The 23,856-nt window shown below is 35.3% G+C and overlaps 1 protein-coding gene across 1 annotated transcript in view; it reads right to left on the bottom strand.

Annotated features, from left to right (window-relative positions):
* The window catches only part of galnt18b (UDP-N-acetyl-alpha-D-galactosamine:polypeptide N-acetylgalactosaminyltransferase 18b), a 102,044-nt gene that overhangs the window by 18,089 nt on the left and 60,099 nt on the right, over positions 1-23,856 (bottom strand). Inside the window, exons 4-9 of the mRNA XM_026268417.1 lie at positions 20,798-20,981; positions 19,363-19,560; positions 18,645-18,759; positions 6,368-6,553; positions 3,192-3,329; positions 1,811-1,906 (exon numbers count right to left, since the gene is read on the bottom strand). Of these exons, the coding sequence (XP_026124202.1) occupies positions 1,811-1,906; positions 3,192-3,329; positions 6,368-6,553; positions 18,645-18,759; positions 19,363-19,560; positions 20,798-20,981 (917 nt within the window). The remainder of the gene's footprint in view (positions 1-1,810; positions 1,907-3,191; positions 3,330-6,367; positions 6,554-18,644; positions 18,760-19,362; positions 19,561-20,797; positions 20,982-23,856) is intronic.

The following is a 23,856-nucleotide window of genomic DNA, read 5'->3' as shown; positions in this document are numbered from 1 at the left end:
AATGCCTCGGGCGCGTTGATATGCTGCATTTAAAACTGGTCGACCAATGAATGTAGAGCTGCTGGTCTCACTGGTGTCACAAAGGGCTTTATGACAAACGCAACAGCGACTACACAAATTTTGATAAGAGGGAAATGTTATGGAGAGAAGTTGCAGATCAAACATGATTCAGTTTTTACCAGATTTTTTCTGTTTTTCGTTAAGCGCCATCCAATGCCAGGGAGTGAATTTGCATGTTTACTCTGTTCATTGCCTGCGAAAATCACTTGGGTATGAACACAAAAAACACGTTGAAAGGTTTCGGCGATAAGCGCGCGCTATAATTGTCCCGGTGTGTACAAGGCTTTAAAGGATAGTTCACCCCCCAAAAAAATCTGTCATCATTTACCTTCCCTCATATTGTCTTCAACGAGTTTCATTCGTTTAAAAAACAGAAAAAAAGAAATTTTGAATCATGTTGGTACCAAACAAAAGATGGTAGCCATCTACTTCCATAGTAAGGAGAAAAATACTGTGTTTGAATACCCACATTCTTCAAAATATTTTATTTTGTTCTTAACAGAAGAAACTCAACATGAGGCTGGGTAAATGACAGAATTATCTTCTTTTGGTGATATTCTTTCAGATATCATTCATTAAAATTATAAAAAATGGTTTAAAAATGTGTATCTAAATTAGTGGTGGGCATAGATAATTCTTTTTTAATCTAGATTAATCTCACTGTGATCTTGAAATTAATCTAGATTAAAATGGCTCATTCGAATTGCCGTAGCTGGGGTCAGCGGGGCCCGTACCAATTTAGAAATTTTTTAATTTGTATTTTCATTAATTTTTATTTATTTGTGCAATTACATAATGTTTACGTTTTTTTTCAAGTTTGTAGGTTTCAAGGTAAAGAAACCAAATAATTAAATGTAAAAAAGCACTGGATAGTCGTCAATGTAAAAATGAAATATACAATCAAACCTACATTTATTCAGACACCTTCAACATCTCTCACATTATTACAGTTTTACTATATATATATCAAAAGTTATATCTGGTTTCTGAATAATTTTTGGTTTGACTGTTAAAACTACAAAGTAATTCAGTCAAGAGCAGTGAGTGATTTTCATTTTCATTTTCTTGGATTAACATTACAGCAGCCAATAGCTAAATTAGGCGTGGTCCCTTTAAGAGACGATGAACGCATCCAATAAAAAATACATCCCATTTTTTTCCTCAACTGTTTACTTTCACTTAAGAAATAACAGTTTTTTCGAGCATAATTTCCAAGGTGGATATTTTGACATATTTTGTTTGCATTTGTCGCAAAAATAAGCAAATTCGGTGTTCAAACGTCTCGAGACGCCTTTCTCTGCGTGAGCCCTGAACACCAGCGATGCTGAATTGGGCTCTTTCACATATTTTTGTTTGTTCAAACTGCAATTTGTATTTGTTCGTTTCATTTGTTGTTCTGGCCTCAGTCAGTCGGTTATATAAAATATCAAGGTGAAAGTCATCATAGCTCGCTTAGTATAGACCCAGCTCCCAACCCAACTTTGAGAATAGATTAACGGCGATATTTTTTTTATCGCCCGATAAGAGTCTCCCATTATCGCAGCACGTTAACGCCGATAACGGCCCACAACTAATCTAAATACATTTGAAAAGCAAAAATGTGTGAAATGATTTAATATATAACAAATATTTTACACATCAATATTTTGTCAGTTTTTCAGACATTTTCTTCTTTGTTTAGAATTATACTAATAAAACACCAACAGAGAAGAGAACCAATGTCACAGTCACTCACTGAAAAGAAACTAACCTGAGGTGTCATCCCATGACAGAGGTAAAGGATGGGAATGTTGTCAGTGTCTGGCCCTTGGTCGAGACACAAGTCAGTCTTCAGAGAGTTTCTCAGCTGAAAGAAAAATAGCATCATCAGAATTAAGTGGACAATCAAGTGCATGTCATTTTTCACATACAGCATACAGCAGATAAAACTCAAGGCTGTTTCTCACTTGCAGCGTAATGCGGTTCAATTCTCCTCCTAATTACAGGTTCTAATTATAAAATTCATTTTCATAAGTGTATGCACACTCATGAATCATCTAAATGATATTCCAGCCAAAGTCCTTGGTGAAGTAAAAGAGCCATACTGTCACACCTTCCACGAATAACTTGAACTCGTTGCACTTCTGTTTACCTGATTCTACCTCCAGAGTATAAAGAGCCTATTAGTAAAATCATTTCATGCAGAGCTTTAAAAAAAGAACAATTTCTCCACAGGCTTCAAAGTGTACTGCAACTGTTGCGTCTAATGAAAATAATGTTTAAACACATGGTCGTATCAGTGACAACAGAATTCCTAGCGGAGGACTTCAATGGATCATATCTCTGTTTTTGGCATTTTCTGTTGGATTCAGCTGAATACTGCTGTGCCTTTTATCACCGCGTGCTGATTTGCCAGCCGACGTGATTGACAGGCTCATCAAATGCAGTCACTCATAGTAAAGTAATGAGGGCGAGAGCTATTTCTGAGCCCTTTACTCCCAGAATTCATTTCAATAAGGCTGACCTATTTTCCACAGTTTCTTCCTTTTAAATTGCATCTATGAAAACACATATGATGAAATCTTGCACAGAATGAACACCTCAACCAGACAGCCTGTTTCTGCATCAGTACTGAGTCAAGTGCATTATTATTAAGTCTAGTAGGGAATAAAAAGCGAATGAATTGTTTGGACTTGACATGCATGGCTAATAAAAACAGTTGCGGGTGAGTCGGGCTTCGACTGCTAGCGATGCGCTGCGCAGGCATCGTTTTGTCAAGCAAATTGGAAAATCCTTTTCAGGCGCCTTGGACGGAACGGTGAGTGGGTGTCACACGTGGCGAGCGCTGCTCTCAAATCCTGCCTCAATGGTACAATATCTGGGCATTCACAATGAGCTGTAGCTTATTCAGCACTCACAGGAGCAGCGGTTAAAGCATTAGCCATGTGGAGAGAAACTGTCTTGCAACTGCCACTGCGCTGACTGAACATGCAGGGTTTTATTACAACACAATCTGATTCCAGATAACACGCACTGCTGGGAAATGAGTCTATCTGACAAGATATAGTTATTTGCACAGTATTTGAACTCTTTATTTGCTCTTTCCATGTGCAAACTGCTTCCGTTTCATTGGGTTTAATACAAATACTCACCACTCCATATGCAATGGTGTCTGTGTACATTCTCATCTCAGGGTAAATGTTCACTAGGTACCAGCGGAAGGTCTTGCACTGCAGTTTCTTCCTCAGTGCTTTCCTTTCTGCAATGTCCCCGATGTCTATCCCTGAGTCCTGATGATACACGAACAATCACATACCAATGAGTTTAAAAATATATGGCTATCAACATTCTTCAGATGATCTTCTTTTGGGTTCAGCAGAAGAAATAAATGCATACAGGTTTGACATTATGGTGATTAAATGATGACAGAATTGAGGACATTTTCACTGCATGATGTACCAGTGACCTTTAGTCATGACTATAATCATAAAACAGCACAACCATTCGTCCTCACAAACGGAGGAAGAGATTATCGGACTGGAGATATAGAATCAGGATGAATTGCGATTGAGATTCATGAAAATGCAGCATTGTGCTTCATGCCCTGGAACTGAAATAGCAAAGCACATCTGAGTCTATATTGCTCTGCACACTAGAGTCATGTCTTTGTTCCTGCGTCAACAGTCACTTCCCTTTCTCCCTTTCCTTCCTCTCAACATTCAGCTTGGGTCTGGGAATCTGCTGCTATCTCACCACGCCTTCCGCTTTCGCCAGATCTTAATTGCTGTCTCACTGATAAATGCACAAGAGGGGCCAAAGCTCCCTAAATAAATGGAGCACTGTAACATATGGTTGGAAGCAGAGCTGAGGGCTGGAGAACTATAAATGAGGTAATGGCTGCTTAATAGACAATAACAACTGTATTTCTCTAAGCATTTTAATCACTTTCCTACAGTCTTTATAATCAGATTTACTTTCCAAATATTCAAGTTATGTATGAATGTGGGCATAATTATTTTCCGGAAAATGGAAACGAATGTTTGTGGGTCAATCCTGTTCCTGTTTTAACCTTTTTAACAAAATGTTTTTTTCATTCTGAGACTGTTGGCAGTTAATCAGAGATCCATTTAAGAAAAATGTTCTTACAGGCAGCATAAGTAAGGAGATTAACCAACCTCCTATTTGATGCAATCTGTATAGTATTGTCACCTAATTTCAGTTTTTACAAATATTATTAAATCATAAGGATATATAAAGGGGGAAGAGGGAATTAAACTCGTTGCCTGGTTGTCCAGCCTGTAGTAAAAACCCAAAAATGATCCAGAATGCTGCAGCACACCTGGTCTTCAGTGGACCCAAAAGGGCTCCCTTCACACCTTCTTTGTCTCACTACACTGGTTGCCAGTATCTACCCACATCAGATTCAAGCCACTGATGCTGCCATATCAAATCTGCACCCTCCTACACACACTCACTTTTACACATCTATGCTTCCTTGGAGACTGCTGGGGTCTGTGAATGAGCAGCGCTTGTGCTGCCGTCACAATGAGGCACTTTCCAGAACACTCACGTTCACTGTTCCTGGATTGTGGAATGTCTCGAATGTCACCAGAACAACCCTATTCACCTCATTCTTCAATGCAGAATTAAGCAGTTTTGCAAGTGAAAAATAGCTGGAGGCGGACAACACCAGAGGTCAGAAACATTAAATTTATATATGGCTGTGCCGGCTCTTACGGAAAAGGTGGATATATCCTTCAAAGCCATGATTCCTGCAAACACTGCAATGGCCATACATTATGTAAAACCTTTTTTTTTTATCAGCAAATAATACAACCAGAATGAAAAAATAAATAAAAAAATGCAAGCTACTCCATTGCAACACTGCAGATTTAAAGTTTGTGTGAATTTTTTTCACATTTGCATCTTGCATTAAAAAGATCCATGCAAATACTTATGTGTAGTGACATTAAACACACATTTTAGACTTAATATTAAGAAATGTGCATTGTGCACAAGTAGTACTCCAAATTAAGTTTCAAAATATTTTGTTTTTGTACCAGTAAGAGTCGAGAGATACAGTACAGACCAAAAGTTTGTAAAACATTACTATTTTTAATGTTTTTGAAAGAAATTTCTTCTGCTCATCAAGCCTGCATTTATTTGATCAAAAATACAGAAAAAACTGTAATATTGTGAAATATTATTACAACTTAAAATAATAGTTTTCTATTTGAATATACTTAAAAAAAAATAATAAAAAAAAAATATATATATATATATATATATATATATTCCTATATTTATTCCTGTGATGCAAAGCTGAATTTTCAGCATCATTATTCCAGCCTTCAGTGTCACATGTAACATCAGTCTATCACATGATCCTTTAGAAATCATTCTTATATTCTGATTTATTAAGAGTGTTGGAAACAGTTCTGCTGTCTAATATATTTGATGAATAAAAGGTTAAAAAGAACTGCATTTATTCAAAATAAAAATAAAAAATTCTAATAATATATATTGTAATAATATATTTTCTTTACTATCACTTTTTATCAATTTAACACATCCTTTCTGAATAAAAGTATTGATTTTATTTTTTTTAAAAAATAAAGAAAGAAAAAATTACTGACCCCAAATTACTGACCAGTAAATTGTTTTTACAAAATATTTATATTTTAAAAACATAGCTTCTTTTTTTTTTATTCATCAAAGTGTCCTAAAAAAGTCTCACATGTTCTGAAAAAATATTAAGCAGCAGAACTGTTTCCACCTTTGATAATGAATCATCATATTAGAATGATTTCTAAAGAATCATGTGATAATGATCCTAAAAAATCAGCTTTGCATCACAGAAATAAATGATAATTTAAAGTATAATAAATTTAAAAACAATTATTTTAAATTGTAATAATATATCAAAATATTCAATTTTTTTCTGTATTTTTGATCAAATAAATGCAGGCTTGATGAGCAGAAGAAACTTCTTTCAAAAACATTAAAAATAGTAATTTTCCAAACTTTTGGTCTGTACTGTATGTCAGTAACATTAACAGATTTGAACTATACTTAGTGCGAAATGTATTTGAAATATATTCCTTTTTTACTTGGACAAATGAATTACAATATAAACAATGCTCCTATGAAACCTAACCCCTAAATCTTGTATTGCAACTTGTCTCCTTTGTGTCCTTTGGATGAATCATGTTTTAGCATTTCTCATTTATGAGACATGTTCAGATAAAAGCATCTGCCACTTAAGTGAATGTAAATGTCAACAGGACTTTCTAGCGGTAAGTCAAGTAGCTGACATAATAGACCTCACCTCTTGTGGAATGTTCCAGGCCATGTAGACGTGGCTTTTAAACTCATCCATCCACACTTCAGCCACTCTCAGAGCATTTCTGCGCACGTGGGCAGTGAGATCCTCGGTGTAGGGCTTGTGTGCGCGCTCAATATGGGCGATACGGGCACAGGGCAACACCTCCACACTTCCTCCACACTGCCACACCTACACAAACACACAAAAAAATCTAAGTAAAAATACATTTTCATGCTGAGATATAAAAGAGCTACATTTTTGGCAAGGCTGGACCAGACTGAAGAGCAGATGAAGTACAGAAGCTTGTATGAAGATCTTGCATAACACTAAAGACTAAAGCTCATTTGGACCTCTTAAAACCACCCGGACCTCCATGAGACCCTAAAAAGTCTGAATAAGAACTTAATATATGGCCTTTGGAATAAAAAGATTTAAAATCAGTAAAAGATAATGAATTTACGCATGCATGTGAACTCTGACTCAGTTTCAAAACTAAGTGAGACAGCTGTCTTTTATGGCAGTATCCTAACACAGATGGAAACTCATAAGTGACTGATTTAGAGCACTCTACACAGACTACACAGAAGGTTTAGAGTTAGCCTGTTACGAAGCTAACCATAAGGTTAATCTGTCCATTTTTTTAAATGATCAGACCAAAGGGTTCTTAAAGGCTTAGTTCACCAAAAAATGTAAATTTAGACAATGCTTTAGTCACACTCTAGGTGTATATGAAAATACAGTCTGAGTTGTATTAAAAATTGTCCCTGCTCTTCCTCGCTTTATAACGCCATAAAGTGCAAAAGAAGTCAAATAAAGAACATCCATCCGTAATAAAGTTATAGAATTAAGAATAAAGGCCTCCTGTAGCGAATCAATGCGTTTTAGTAAGAAAAATATCCATATTTAAAATGCTATAAACTGTTTTCTCTCACTTCTGCTAACTGTCATAGGTGGAAGACATTCCAGCGGATGACGTAGGACATATGACTTTGTGGAAAAGGCATACACTAAAGGTACACTTTAGCATACTCTTAAAAAAAGTACTTATTACCAAAAGAATACATGTGCAATTAAATGAAAATGTACGATAATTAAAAACAATTACATGCATATTAAATGCAATTACCTGAATTGATTTTTTTACCCCCTTAAGTAAGGCTTGAAAGTAAGACTCAAAACTTAAATAATACTTAAAGACATCATTGTGTAATTTCATAACTATGTCTCTGAAATATGGTTAGCGTACTGTCAAATGTACTGACAAGCATGTAAGATAAACTAAAACATAATTTCATGTATTTTCTGTGTGTCATGCATTTGTAATGACACATTTGTAATGATGAAGTTGAAGTTTAGTACATTCAAAATATATTACCTTTAAATGTAATATTGAACAATACACTGCAGTTAAATTTATACATTACATATGCTTTGTTTTTTTTTAGATAACATTAAAATAATTTTACTTCTTTAAAGCATGACAAACAATTATTATAACATACAGTAGTGATTTAAAATGTACTTCAAAGCAAAACAAAAAAAGTGCATACGTGTACATAAGTGACACTCTGCTTAATGAATATTATCTGCATTTGTTTTCAATAATGGATATTTTTCTCAGTTTAACAATCATTTTGGATTGATCTGTTAAGCCCCTTTCACACTGCCATTCCAGCAAATACAGGGGTAAAGTGTTCCGGCAACTGGCACTGCCAGTGATGACCCGGGATATGTGCGTGCTTTCACACACAACCCGTAAAGATTCCATAACGACACGTGACATCAGGGCATGACGTGTAATGTACGAGTCGAAAACGTTAGGCACATTATACTTTCACTGAAGCAAGCAAACGATCTCGGCATTAGCGCGGAAAGTGAGGAATTAACTGATCTCTGCTTCATTAGTTTGCACATTTTTTTTTTGTTGGGGACGTTGGTCTTCCTTCAAAACAGCCGGTAAAAGAGTTGTGCGATAACGCGCATTATCACACAGCGCTCGTCCCGGGTTGAACCCGGCAATGTTACTAAGTCCCCGACCCGGGTTCAATGCCGAAATCAATCCCGGGATGTGTTTGCTTTCACACAGAAGGCGACCCGGCAATATGCCGGGTCCAACATGCAGTGTGAAAGGGGCTTATATTCACATATTTACAGTACGATGCCTCAAATTGACACCTCCATAGGCAGCCAGGAAAGTGTTTAAAATGATCTTTCATGTATATGTCATGCTGAAAAGCAAGAAAATAAATAAATAAATAAAACTTGTAAGTTCTGGCTTATACTACTCACAATACAAAACACAAGAGTCCATTGGTGAAAAGCTAGACTGTATTGTCTTACATTTTTTTAAAGCTGCACAGGGCAGAGAGCTCAATAAAATATGGACCCAACTGCTATCTATATGTAGACAAAACTTCCATTGCCCTGTCAAGATGAGAACTGCATTTCGAAGGCACTGCTGTGGTCAGCCAATTTTCAGCATCCACAGTCTGTGGAAAAATATGACAATCAGAGAGGTCAGGACTTCACTTTGAAGCCAGAGGAAAGATATCAAGATTGTGTCGAGTGTATTATGAGGCTGAGCAGGAGAAGCTATCAAGGATGCCTCACTCCAGCAGGTGCACTCTGCTCTCACTGTGGGGAGGAAGATGAAGTTGTCATTATAACTCAAACAGCACTCCCTGTCCATGTATTGCTCACTTTTAAGAAAGTCTTCACTCCGACAGCCATTTGAAGCCACACAAAGTCATTCTATTTCAATGATATTTGGCCATTCCCAGAAACATGAGCAACTGTTGCAGATTGAAAAAGGTTGACAAACTGACACTACTGAGCCCCACACATAACATGCAGGAAAAAATAAATAAATTGTGCACACGATTTACTCATTTGTTCCCTCAGTTTCCTAAAACGTGCACACGATTACTATTTTGTTCCCTCGATTTGCTTAATCGTGTGCAGTATTTACTAATTCATTCTATTTACTTATAAATTGTGTGCAGGATTTAGCAAATCAAGGGAACAAATTAGTAAATCATGCACACAATTGATTTATTTTTTCCTGCATGCCATGTGCAGGGCTCCGTCAGTTTGGAATAATTAAGACTTTGTTTTTCTAACTTTTCTAAAGAAGTCTCTTCTGCTCACCAAGGCTGCATTTCTTTGGTTACAAACACAATAAAAACAGTAATATTGTAAAATAATATTACAATTTAAAATAACGTTTTCTATTTGAATACATTTTTAAGTGTAATTTATTCCTTTGATGTACAGTAATGCTGAATTTTCAGCATAATTACTCCAGTCTTCTGTGTCACATGATCCGTCAGAAATCATTCTCATATGGTGATTTGGTAGGAAACACCCCTTTATCTTTTCCTTTTTTCGTCTTTTTTTATATGATTATTTCGATTCAGTTGCATTTTTTAAGTAAGCTTCACAAAAACATATACAACAAGGACACATGAATTTGATCAAAAATGACTGTCAAGAAATGTATATACTTACAAAATTCTTATATTTTTAATAAATGCTGTTCTTTTCAATTTTCTAGAATTCTGGAGGCAAAAGAATCAAGTTTTCCACACACACACACAAAAGTGATATTTTGAACATTGATAAAAATAGTAAAAATTATTAATAACTGAGCTCAAATAATAATCGATAAAAAGGAGCAGCAAATCTTAAAATAATTTCTGGAGGATCTTTCAGAAATTCAGCTTTGCCATCACAGGAATATATGACATTTTAAAATATATATAATTGAAAACAATTATTTAAAACTAATATTTCACATTATACATTTTGTATTACTGTTACTGTATTTTTTATTAAACAACTAAAGTCTTGGTGAGAAATCTACTTGGTGAGTGACATCTTTTTAAAAGGCATAAAGTCGTATTATTCCAAACTTTCACCAGTAATATATGCAAATGAGCAGTCACAATGCAGCAAATCTTGTGGGAGAGAAACGAAAAGCGTCTGCTTCAGTCAGACACAGCGATCGAGTGTGAACGCCTACAACAGTAGCATCCAGCAGAGAAGTAACTCGCTGACCTTGAGCGATTTAATCGCTGTCAGTGTGAACACACACTTAAGAGAACAGCACACATCTGGTCAAGCACACATGCCAATCACTCTCAGTTGTGAGAGCACCTGCCTTGACTCGTGTAGCGCTTCGGTAAGTGGCTCTATGAGGTGCCTGAACGGGGCGAAAAGAGTCAGTCAGTTCAAATTTAAAATCGCACCAGGCTTCAGTTATAAACTTCAACACAATTAGGCCTTGTTTTGAGTCAATTACCAGTAACCCTTCGATGAAATCACCAGTTTCTATGACAATGGCACACCACTGACTTGGAAACAGCACAGAACACGTAAAATTCACTCCCTTGGAGATGTCTGAATGCAAAAGGTCCAAGGACAACCAGCTTGGATGGTTTCCCAGTTGAGAACGGTGCAATTAAAAGCACTTACTACTATATACTTAAGTGGCAGTTGTTAAATTGAAAGAAAAGAGGCAAACCAAAATTCTCGGTGTGGGTGGAATTGCTGTTGTCATGGTTTATTGTCGTTGTTGACCGTGGCGTACATTAGCAGTCGCACTGCTCTGATATTTACTCCTGTATAATTTACCCTTGTCAGACTCGATGTTTGACAGTCGCTGCTCTACCGTGAGTAACATGCGCACTGAACTGAGTGGTGGGTGGGTGGTTTAAAAATGTCTGTTTCTCAAGTATGTGCGTATATACTGTATGTGTGAATGTGTGACCGCCTGCTTTTATCCCTCTTTTCTGCCTGCCAATCCTCCTACGGTTTCCAGAAACTAGAGCAGCCCTGCCATTTGTCGGTACTAACTTTTTGTACTAACATTTACTCTCAAATGATCATCCAAACGCTTGAATTTGTTCTGCTGTGATGACACTGATTGGAGAGTACACTGGTTCAACTGAAACCAAATGTCATTCATTTGCTGGTGCAAACATTTGTTCAAGGGTGCTCCATTTCCGTGGAGGGTGCTCACCTCACATCACGGAGAGATGTTTGGGATCGCAAGAGAGAGAAAACCAACTGCTAGTGAAACAATGGCCATGTCTGAAATAGAACATTAGTGTACACTGAATATTGGCTGCTGTTTTTATAAAAATAGCATGTGATACTAAGGAATAATGACCAGTCAGCACCTCAGCTTCAGGGTTTATTTTTGTGATTATGACTGTACATTATCCTGCTTATTATACAAGACAATAAATAATTGGACATGAAAATATTCAATTGTGGTGATTGACAACCAAAAACCATGCTGAAGAACAATGCTGTTATGTTAATTCAACACAGTACAATGCTACATTGTTATCACGTGATCTCATTACTCACTTTTTTTTTACAAGTTTGAATAAAAATGTGTTATTCTTGGAGGTATTTTTAAATACGTGTCCAAAAAAAAAAAAAAAAAAAAAAAGTGTTAGATATTCACAGCTGACAATACTTGTGGTTAATTTATTTTTTCTGGAAATACAAACTCAATTTGAGTGCACTGCATTGTGGGAAACAGTATTTACATGCAGTGTGTCATTTTTGTTAATAAAAAAACCCTAATAGTAATGGAAAATAGTAATGTCTGTCAGTTCATAAATAGTGCAGAAAAATCTGGCATCGATCCTGAAGATAACACCAACATACTGTGATGTGCATGCTTGCACCAAGTATTTTTGTATCTAATTAGCAACCCTGCAAACCTCTAATGAAAAAAAAAGACTTGCAAGGATGACAAGTCTATAAATACTTAGTTTCTGTCACCTCGCTATATTCAGTTTCCCACAGTGAACTAACTGCGTAGCAAGTCAACAATCCACATCTGAGAATCTGAGTCACAGAGAAACGAGAAATTGAAATGTATGTAAAATCACATTAATCAATTACACTACAGCAGTCCTAGACAGTCGCTTAAGACAGCAGTGTGTGCTGACATGACTCTTTATTGAAGCTAATGATAGCTATGTTTTATTTCAGGCAAGAGAAGGCCATCTGTTTCAACTTCTGAGGTGTTCCATAAGCAAAGCCCCATTCCCTTTGGTTAAAGAAGGACAGAAAGATCCCTCACAGACTGCTGCTCGACGCACTTCAGACCTTGGCCTACTGCAAAAATACCAGCAACACGCTCTCATTTTCCTTCATCCTTTACCTCACACCCTCCCAAAGGAGAGTATATACTAAGCATGCTTTGAGTTTACATAGCAAAGAGCAGAATGGTCTCTTATAGAGTGAATGGATCGATGACATTTGATTCGCTTTAGTGAGCAAACAGTGATTCATCAGCAGAATAGCAGGATCCATGTAGACTACTGTAGAATTACATGAAGAACAAAAAGGAATGGGCAAGCAGAGGGACACCAACAGAGAAAAATCAGTTATGATACACTAAAAATATCATCCACTCGACCAATCAAATTAGAGGGCTGAAACACACTGTTATATTATATCAGTCCCACAAATTCCGGGACATATTTAAGTCCATAATGCCAAAATGAGAAAATGTATTTTGAATTAAGAAATATATTTTTACTGTAATGCAAATAAATACATATATCCCTCATTTTCATTTTCAACCAATCAAATCAAAGAACCAAAAAAAAAAATAATAATAATAATAATAGTAAAAAAAAAAAAAAATATATATATATATATAATATATAAACTCGGGGGGAAATGTGGGGGGGGGTTGTTTGTTTGTTTGTTTTAGGAGATTAATACCTTTAGCTTCTTGATTGGTATTCAGCAAGAATATGGAGGAAAAAAAAATGTTCTATCATCTTACAATTAAAATAAAGCTATATGGTCCTAAAGTAGGCTTCATTTCTTTATGGAAACAATAATTATTCCTTATTTTAGTGATTTTTGGATGAAACATGACCTGAAATATAAAATTTCCTTAAGAACCGCATTTCATAAGAACCACACAGTGCTTAGGCCACAATAGTCAGTTTTGGTTGTTTTACACCGAACCATAACATCTCTGCACGGCCTGTTTATTTTATATCTGGTACACTATAATTCGCTCACATGTTCCACATAATGTCCTTTATTTCTTCAAGTGATTCAGCGTGTGAGAGGACTCCATCTGCATATTGTATAAATGCTTCATGAGCTTTATCACACGACGCTCTAATCTCCATTTATCACCTTCAGACATGTGATTCATTTGCTTCTCACCCACTTAGCATTTAATGTTGATCGAGGAAATTGTTCGTCTACCTCTGTATAGAAGGGCAAACAAAGTCTGCTATTTTTATTTGAAACAGTGATATGTGTAGATCTGAAAATTGCCTTTCTCTCTGAGACTTTAATCTGCAAACACATAACTCACCATCTCATTGTCAGCGTAGTGCTGCCGTAATATACTGCAGACAGATGAAACCCAGTGGGAATTATGGGTAAAGTGAGGTAAGAGGTAGTAGCACCTCTAATCTGACTAAAGCACCTCTGCCTTCTCTCAGCAGCCTGTCTTTTCATTGCTTTTACCATAATCTGGTATAAACAGAGACATGAACAAATCTGGCACACTGTGTCTCTGTGTGCCGTCTAGTGCAATCAGAACGATTCACTTTCCATTTATCCACAAACCAGCGAGGGACAGTGAAAAAGTATGTCTCTGAGAAAATTGTGCATGCTTTCAGAGAAGAGCAATCAGTGGCCCATTATCAAGCATAAAAATCTTGAAAGCATGCCATTCACTGAGGGAAAATTACCAGGGAGGGAAATGCCACCCTACTCTCTCCTTTAGCGTGATTGATGATTATCTTTCACTGTGCTTGGAGAGAGTGGTCATAGCTTTGAATGTCAAGCCATTTTAGGGTTGTGCTGACTCACCCAGAGAACAGACGGACAGCAAATTTGCCCTCTAATTTCGGAATATTATGTAATACAGTATACACTAACAGTATGTAAGTGCATTTTTTATTTTGTCATCAGCAATGCCCAGTGTCATTTAAAAACATGTTTTAGTGTTGCTTAATGGAATAGTTCACTCAGAGCTGAATATCTGAAGAAAATTTACTCACCCTCAGGCCAGCCGAGATGCAGATGAGTTTGTTTTTCACAGATTTTGAGAAATTACATCACTTTTTCACCAGTGGATCCTCTGCAGTGAATGGGTGCCGTCAGAATGAGAGTCCAAACAGTTAATGAAAGCCTCACAATAATCCACAAGTAATGCATGCAACTCCAGACAATCAATTAATGTTTAAAAGAGCTAAAATATGTGTGTTTGTAGTTAAAATATGAGTCTTCTTTCCATAATATTGCTATCTATAGTATTAAAAAAAAGGAATCTTGTCTGAATCAGGAGAGAAATATGCACAGATAAAACACTGTTTACAAGAAAAAACTGTTCTAGACAAATATGTCAGAGGAGTTTGATGTGAGAGGACAACAGGAGAAGTGTTCTTATGGTGAATTATAGGGCCCTATTTTAACGATCTGAAACGCAAGTGTCAAAGCGCGAAGCGCAAGTAACTTTGTGGGCGGGTCTCGGCGATGTTGCTATTTTCCCGGTGGGATAAATGGCTCTTGCGCCCGGCGCAAATCTAAAATGGGTTGGTCTGAAGTAGCTTCATTATTCATAGGTGTGGTTTGGGCGTAACGTGAAATAAACCAATCAGAGCGTCATCCAACATTCCCTTTAAAAGCAGGTGCGCAAGTTCCATTATGGATTGCTATTATTATGGCGTATTTACCAGGCGCACGCCAGGAGCGGTTCACAGCCGAGGAGACTGATGTTCTTGTAAGAAAGAGCAGTGAAAGACAGAGAAGTTGTGTTGTATGGGGATGGGAGAAACCCACCCAAAATAGCGTCGGTTAAACAGGCGTGGGAGGAAATAGCCACAATTGTTTCATCGATTTTTTTTCCTGGTTCTTGACGGACAAACCAATTTGTCAGATGTCCTTATATACATATATGTCTTGCCACTATTGGGCAAACAGGTCTGATCCTTAATTACTACAATTAGCCTGAATAATTTGTAAGCTAGATTTATGCCTATTTTTTCACATCTTCGTGGCACACCACAATGATTTCCGTCATCTCATGTGTTAATATTTTTTTAGTATAACAATTTATGATTTGCAAAAATAACTGTTGCATCTGTGTAGATTACATGAGCAAAGTGTATGCGCGTTGTGCACGCTATACATTATGGTCAAGCATGCGCCCTTAAAATAGCATAATGAACAACGCGCAACGCGCCACTGACTTTAGACCAGGTTTTTTCTGGTCAGTGGCGCAATTGTTTAAAGGAACAGCAAAATAGCACCAGGGATTGTTTGCGCCGGAACATGCCTCCTTTTTTGCGCTGAACCGCCCAGGGAGCGCAAGTTCATTCACTAGTTTAGCGACGTGCTTCTGTGGAGGGAAAAGCGCGCTTTGCGCGGGTGCAAAATAGGAATGACACATGCGTCGGTGTACAAAGTCAATTGCGCTGGGTGCAAGATAGGGCCCTTCGTCAGAATGACGGTTTACAGTAAAAACCTTAATGATGGATTTGTTTAACACAAATACACCGCTATTCACTTCACAAGATGTTAATTGATGGACTGGAGTCATACTGATTAGCTATGGATTATTGAGAAGTTTTAATCAGCTGTTTGGACTCTCATTCTGACGGCACCCATTCACTATAGAGGATCCACTGGTGAGCCAGTGATATAATGCAAAAATTCTCCAAATCTGTTCTGAAACAAACTCATTTACATCTTAAATAGCCTGAGGGTGAATACCTGTTCAGTAATATTTCATTTTGAGTGAACTGTTCCTTGAAGTATCTAAAAGCTTTTTGGGGTCACGGTATGCTTGAAGGTTATTATTGGCTGCCTTTAGTGATTATAATGGCTCTCTGCTCAGGTATGGCACATTTATTAAGACTGTACAGGGATGGATATAAAGACACAAACAAATAAACCAGCAAAGAAACGGCAGTATAAATGGAAAAGAAAGCAAACAGGGTCTGAAGCGCGACTGACATAGGGGTCACTGAGTTTTATTGAAGGCTATTTTGAAATATCCCCTCAGAGAGCAATGGATTTTATGAGATTATTTATAATAGAGGAAGGTTATGATGTGTGCCCTGTTCTCTAACCAAATGAATATCTTCCAGCCTAAACACATACACCACCAGTCAAAGGTTTGGATTGTTGCAATGTTTTTGAAAGAAGTACAGTATCTTTTGCTCACCAAATGTTATTACAATCCTTGGTGAGCATAAGCAATATCTTTAAAAATATATATTTTTATTTCAAACTTTTGACTGGTAGTGTACTTTGCATTACTTTACATATTCAGACTATTAATGCATTTTACCTAACTATGAATCCTACTCTGACATTTTGCTCTCAGATATATTTTTATTCCTAGCAATGAAACAAAAAATTACAAAGATACTATTTTATGCTACAAATTATTATTGATTAAAAAATTAACTGAAATATGTATTCAGCCCCCATATCCTCCAGATTACCATATTTTCTGCCTTACACTCCCACAGGATGTTGGGGTTTACAGATCATAATGAGTCATTATTCAGATTGGGAGTTTGAAGGGCAAATGTGAAATGAATACTAAAGAGTCATTCTGTGAAGTCAGAAATTAAGTAAACCAAATGCGTAAGTAAGGACAACAATATCCAAGTTTTTGTGTGTCCCAGTGGGCAATTTTATTTCAATTATAAAGAAATGGAAGCTGCATCAAACCACCCAGACGTTGCCTGGAAAATGTTGCCCTATGAAACTCCTTGCACAAACAGCAGGAGACTTGTGAGAGCAGTCACATAAAGGACAATATATGCTTTGAGAGTTCAGTTTCTGAAAACAGACTAAAGGTGCACCAGTCAGCCATATCAGGAAGCCTGTATAACACCGGCCTGTAGGGGAGGGTGGCACAGAAAAAGAAATATGTGAAGCAAATGTGTGGTGCAAATCTAATACTGCTCAAATTTAACACCTACCTTCAGAGAAAGTGCTAGTTTTCATGCCGTGGGGTTGGTTTTCATCAGCACAGACCCAGTGCAGTGTTAAAACAAAAGTATGAATGGATAATACTAAATATAGGTCTGTACTGCCTGAGCTTTGGGAACCAAAAAATAGGCCCGGAAAATAACTTTTCAATGTTGGATTTGTAAATCGGTAAAAATAGAGAAGGTCTGAACATTTCTGCGAATCTAAATCTAGCAATTCACTTGTAAAAGAATACGTTATAAAGGATAGATATTTAAATGAAGACATCTGCCAAATATCTAAGGTGTGTTGCCGTCTAAGGGTGACTTATATAACAATTAAAGTAGAACCAAAACTTTGCTGTCATCTTATTTAACAAAGTTTTTTGCATGGAAAGTGTCGACATATCACAATAATATAATATAATATAATATAATATAATATAATATAATATAATATAATATAATATAATATAATATAATATAATATAATATAATATAATATAATATAATAATTATGTATGTTTGAATAAATCGGTTTTCGTGAAAACGACCTTATGTGCAACTTAAATGTTTGTAAAAAACAAGTACAACAATTGAATTTAATAATTTGGACTTCATTTTAACATTTAATATTATACCAGTGTACCAAATAAGAGGGTTCCCTGTATATTTTACAGCATTAGTCAGTAAAGATTTGTTTTCCAAAGGAAAAATTGACATGTATTTGAAATTATTCATAATAATGATCATAATTGATAAATAATACATATGCATTTCCAGATATAGTTGGCACTAGCCATTTTTGTGCTGAGTTTACAGTATGTTGGAGATCTGGACATTTGCAGTACTGAAAATGTCTTATAATTCTTGCCACTTTATTTTTTATTTGTAAGGAAAAGTATTTTTATGAGAAAATGTTGCAATAATTTAAGGGGAAAAAAATCATTGCATTAATTAACTAATAAAAAATTATAATAATAAAAAATAATGTTAGTAGCTGCCCTAAATTCAAAAGTGTCTTGCCTTGCTCTACTTCATCTTAAACTATTTAAAACACTGTATTATGGTTGTAGTTTTAATAACCCCACTTAGACTGATCTTGGACGTCTCATTTTTAAAGTGCATAACAATTACAAGCAGATCAAAAGAATGCATTTTGACAAGAGATACAGTAAATGGTGCCAACTTGAACTATCCTGCCAAGAATGGAGCGCCATTAGAGTCATTAATCCTTCAAGAGTGAATCCATTATCTTCATTACCCCATAGCATGCTCAGAATGATATAGTTTCTCACCCTCACACCCAGCTCCACATTCTCTCCTCCGTAAATCTCCATGCCTTCATCCAGCAGACCAATCTCTGCGAAGTACTCCCTGTCCACCACAAAGCAGCCAATCAGGGCCGGACTCCTAGAGATTTACATTGGAGAATAACATTAACTGAATATATATTTATTCTAATATCAGTCAAATCAGACAAATAAATGAAGACATTTATTTAAATAAAATAATCAAAACCTCAAGATTTATATAATTAAATACATGCATACATAAACAAACAGATTTAAATAAAGAGATACATAAACAACTGAATTAAGTGAAGAGATTTATTTAAATAAATACTAAAATAAATACTAAATACTTAAATAAATAATAAAAAAATATGAAGCTTTAAATTAAAAATAAATAAAACGTGTTATAAATAAAGTGAAGAGATTTATTTAAATAAATGGAAACAAACAAATAAATAAATAAAGTGAAGATATGTATTTAAATAAATACAAACAAACAAAATAAAGTTAAAAAAAGCTTTAAATGAAAGATAAATAAATCATGATTTATAAATAAAGTGAAGAAACAATGGAATGGAAACAAACAAACAAATAATTTTTTTTAAATAAATAAATTTACATGAATACAAAATATTTAAATAAATAAATAAATAAATAAATAAATAAATAAATATTGTTTATTTATTTATTTATGGCAAAATTAATAAAATGAACAAAATACCTGATTGGAGCAGAGCTGTTGTTCAAGTTCCACCAGGATTTTGGTGGGTTCAGATACCGGCACCACAGTTCCCAGTCAAAGCCCTGAGCGGAGAGTGGGTACTCTTCAATCTCAAATGTGTCGTATTTGATATTGTCAAAAGATGGAGATATAATTCTGGTTCTGTCTTCTTTGATCCTTTGGAGAATAGGCTCAGCCCTGTAGAAAATAATAATAAAATTGATTACCAACCAGTGAACATGATTTTCCTCCCGTCCCCTCCACCCCACAAAAGGCAGTTTTTAAGTATGAAACCTGTGGCTGAGCATGCAGTGCATTCTCAACAAGATTTAATAACAAACAGTGTCTATTCAGTCAGCTCATCCTCAGTACTATTTTAGGACTGATTCTTCTAGAGAGATGCAAATTGAGCAGTACAGTATGGCTTTAAAATCACATCAAAGCTGATTAAAGGCAGAAAAATTCTGGGTGTTATTCAAATTGCACTGACATATCTGGGTCATTGCTATGAGAGAAACCATGGTGTGCCAACTCTATGATCAAGAACTTATTTTGATGATGAAGGGCATCTACTGTATATGATCTATGTTCATACAGGACCAGGTTAAAGGAATAGTTCATCCAAGAATGAACCTGATGTGTTGCCAAGTTTGAAAATGAAGTGTGAATGAAATGTAAAAGTTAGAGATGAAATCCACTCTACTTCACAAGAGCAAAGCTGCACCAGGTACGCTACCGAGCAAGTTTACTATATCAGGAAAGCCATAGATAAGTATATTATGTGATGCAAACATTCAAATGTATTAGTTTGTAAATTATTGTAAATATTATTATAAAATACTTTCAGGCCCCAACATAATATTGTGCAATCTTAACCAATAATCTTCTCCATAACCATAATTTGTGTGAAAAGGAATTCAAGTTGTTGGTGTTTTACAGCTTCTAGTGGTCATTTCAGCTGGAAACTGCTGTGAATTGGTATAGGTAGGCCTATGTTTTTGGAGTTTTGCATAAAAGGCATGTTTTTCCAGCATGTGCTGCACAATAAGCCTTCATATAGATTTAATAATAATAATAATAATAAAAGAATATAGAACACAAGTAATTTAAAAGTAGTTTTAAGGTGCATTTTTGTCCTATTTGTCTTTTGCACTGTGGTAAAGAGAATTGTATGCATTCTTAAAAAATGCTTTTATGTTTCATGGAAGAAAAAGACTCACATAGGTTTGGAGCAACACGAAGATAAGAGAAAAATTGAAGCAGTGAACTAGGCTTTTTTCTTCTTCAGATCTTTTCAAGAAAAAAAAATGCCCCTCAGATCCTGTCAGTGCTTGAACAAGTGCACTGATGCTTTAGACAATTTCAATTGAAACAAGCAGTAATTACAGTCTGGCTATAAAGCACTAGGAATAGCCGGAGTTCTCATATCACCCACCAGCCAGTGTTGAACTCTACGTGGGCGTCAAACAGGGCCACCACAGGGGCAGACGCAGCTCTCCAGCCACTCACACGTGAGCGGATCAGCCCCTCCTGCTTACTGTGCCGCACCATTTTAATGAAACCGGGCTGCTTGCTGTTGGTCTCCTTGACAAAGTCCTGTAATTTCTCCTTTAACTCATCTGGGAGGAAGACAGAGACAGAGAGAGGAAGAGCTGTAACATTACAATGCCTCCAAGAGGACTGTCCTCATTATTCTTGGTCACAGCAAAGAGGATGTTGTTGTTACTGTGTGTGTGTGTATGTGTGTGTGTCAATAAGGACTCTTGGGCCTGTCAATCATGTTCATTTTAACAGAGAAGCAATACTGAACAAGGATGTGGAACTGTATGCATTTCTTGAGTTAGAAGGTGTGCTCTCACACCAAACAATACAACATTCATGAAGTGCATTCATCACAGTTGACCTAGCACCCTTCAGCAGCTTACGATATATACCAATACTGCATGTACATAAAGCAAAACAAAAAAAAATATTATATATATAGTTTTTGTTAGTGTTATTAGTGTTATTTTATTAGTGTATTAGTAGTATATATTAATAAAGCATACTTAAATAAAAAATTATAATGATAATAATGCTATTTACTCAATTATTAATCATGATTCTTATTATTATCATTGTTAAAACTATATAAATATTGCTTAATATTTATGTGATATATTTATGATACGTTTTTGTGGTAGATTTTTCTTTCATGCATAGGAAGTTTATTTGCATTTATTTTAAATAGAAATCTTTTGCAACATTATAAATGACTTAAATGTCACTTTTGATCATTTTAATGCATCTTTGCTCAAGAAAAATACTAATTGGAAACACTTTATTTTAAGGTGTCCTTGTTACACGTTGCCATTTCTTACTCCCATAGTAACAATAAGTTATGCATAATTACATGTAAATAACCCTAAACCAAATCCTAATCCCAACCATGTAGTTAGTACATGCAGTTAATTAATATTACACAGTTATTAAATGTATAATTACACTGTAATAAGCACACAAAATAAAGTGAAACCTACTAATTAATTTACTTATTTTATTTTTACTTATCCCAGACTTTTGAATGGTGGGGTATCACAGTTATTATATCAATATAAAGCAGTACAACTGTTTTCAACATTGATAATAATAAGACATATTCCATGAGCACCAAAACAGCAAATTAGAGTGATTTCTGAAGAATCACGTGACACTGAAGACTCAGAAAACTCCTTTGCATCACTAAATTACACTTTCAAATATATTAAAATAGAAAACAGTTATTTTAAATTGCTAAATATTTCACAATATTACCATATTTTTACATCTGATAGAAAACAGATGTTTTAAATTGTAATAATATATCACCATATTTTACAATATTTTTGTTCAAATTTAATGCAGCCTTGGCTAGTATAAGAAACTTACTTTAAACACACACACACACACACGCAGGCACGCACACACACACACACACACACACACACACACACACACACACACACACACACACACACACACACACACATATATATATATACATTGCATTAGAAAAATGTAAAAAAGAAAGAATTTTCACTTGTGGTCTTGATTGTTTATTCCTATTAATAAATGTTAGCACACAATGTGAATGCCACTAATACAACACTGATGAAACTTTAACAATCTGGCAACAAGTCAAATGAAGGTGCCTCACATGAATATATAATGCAAAACCAAGAAGAAGTGTCATTAAGTTTTCATTTGGGTCCTTCATGTGTTATGCTTCACTGTTAAATTGAATTCTTATGATTTATTTTTAATTCCACCTTTTCTCCCTCTTAGAGAAGAAACCAATGTGAAAGAGGGAGAGATCTTGAAGAGATAGTAGACGTTGATGTGAAAAAGATGAAGACAGACATGATTCCACATTGCATGCAACACATTCATTACTGTATGTCATAAAATGCTGGTGTAGAGACTGCAACGGATCAAATTTTAAATGCATTCCTTTAGAGCATTCTTGAGATCTCAATCTGCATGCAGTGCAAATTCTCTTTTAGAGAACTGCTACAATGGTATGATATGTTATATGTTGGCAAGTATATGAATATGGTATCATGCTATATGTCAAAAAAGCATGGTAATGCATCTGAAAGAATGATTGTATCATGGTACCACCGTGTTATTTTTTGGTAAGGGTTTGTGCAGTTTATCCATTCGAGGGTCTAATCGTCTTATTCCCTATTTGCTGGGGCCAAATAGATTTTTCTATTAAGTTTGCATGACAAACATGCTTGCTGATTTCGCAGATGGTGTATAGCCATGGGATAGGGAGAGAATTAATTCCACCAACTCAATTATCTGTTGCTGTTAAAACAAATAAATGATCAAAAAACCTTTTAACAGCGTAATAAAGTGAAATGGCTCATCAACTCTTTGAGTAGAAAATTTGTTTGTGCACATGGAAGGATTTTTATTTTATTTTTTCAGTGTATGTTTTGCATCCACAGTCAATCCTGCTTTGTCAGTTTGGAACTATCTGACTTGCAAACCAGGTACTATTATAAATATTACACTGTAAAAATAATGTTTCGATATAAAGATTGTTGGATTAGAGAACATTTTACAAAACGATACTATTTCAGTCTTTTTATTCTTTAAACATTTAATTTCGTTTAAATTTTATTTTACTTGATGTATTTTTGTAATTATTTGCTAAATTTAGCAGCAATTTCTGAAAGATTTTTCCCCAGTGTATGTTTCCCTCAACGGTCAGATTCATCCTAAAGCCCTATGATTGTGATTTTTTTTTCTTTTTTTTTTTTTACAGAAAACCTGTTAATTGATTAATTGTAGTGTAAGTTACAATACTTTTCTACAGATGGTGAAGTAATTTAAATATTTTTAAATATAATAATTCACATTAAAAATGATGGCTTGCTGTAAAATTATGCAAGTAGAAATCATTAACTAGTTTATAACTTACAGGTACAGTAACATTATATTGGCTAATGAAATATACAGTTATCAGTT

Source organism: Carassius auratus, chromosome 7 (assembly GCF_003368295.1).
Source record: "Carassius auratus strain Wakin chromosome 7, ASM336829v1, whole genome shotgun sequence".
Lineage (NCBI taxonomy): Eukaryota > Metazoa > Chordata > Actinopteri > Cypriniformes > Cyprinidae > Carassius > Carassius auratus.
The sequence above is the reverse complement of the archived record's forward strand: the minus strand, read 5'-3'. Positions and strand labels throughout refer to the sequence as shown.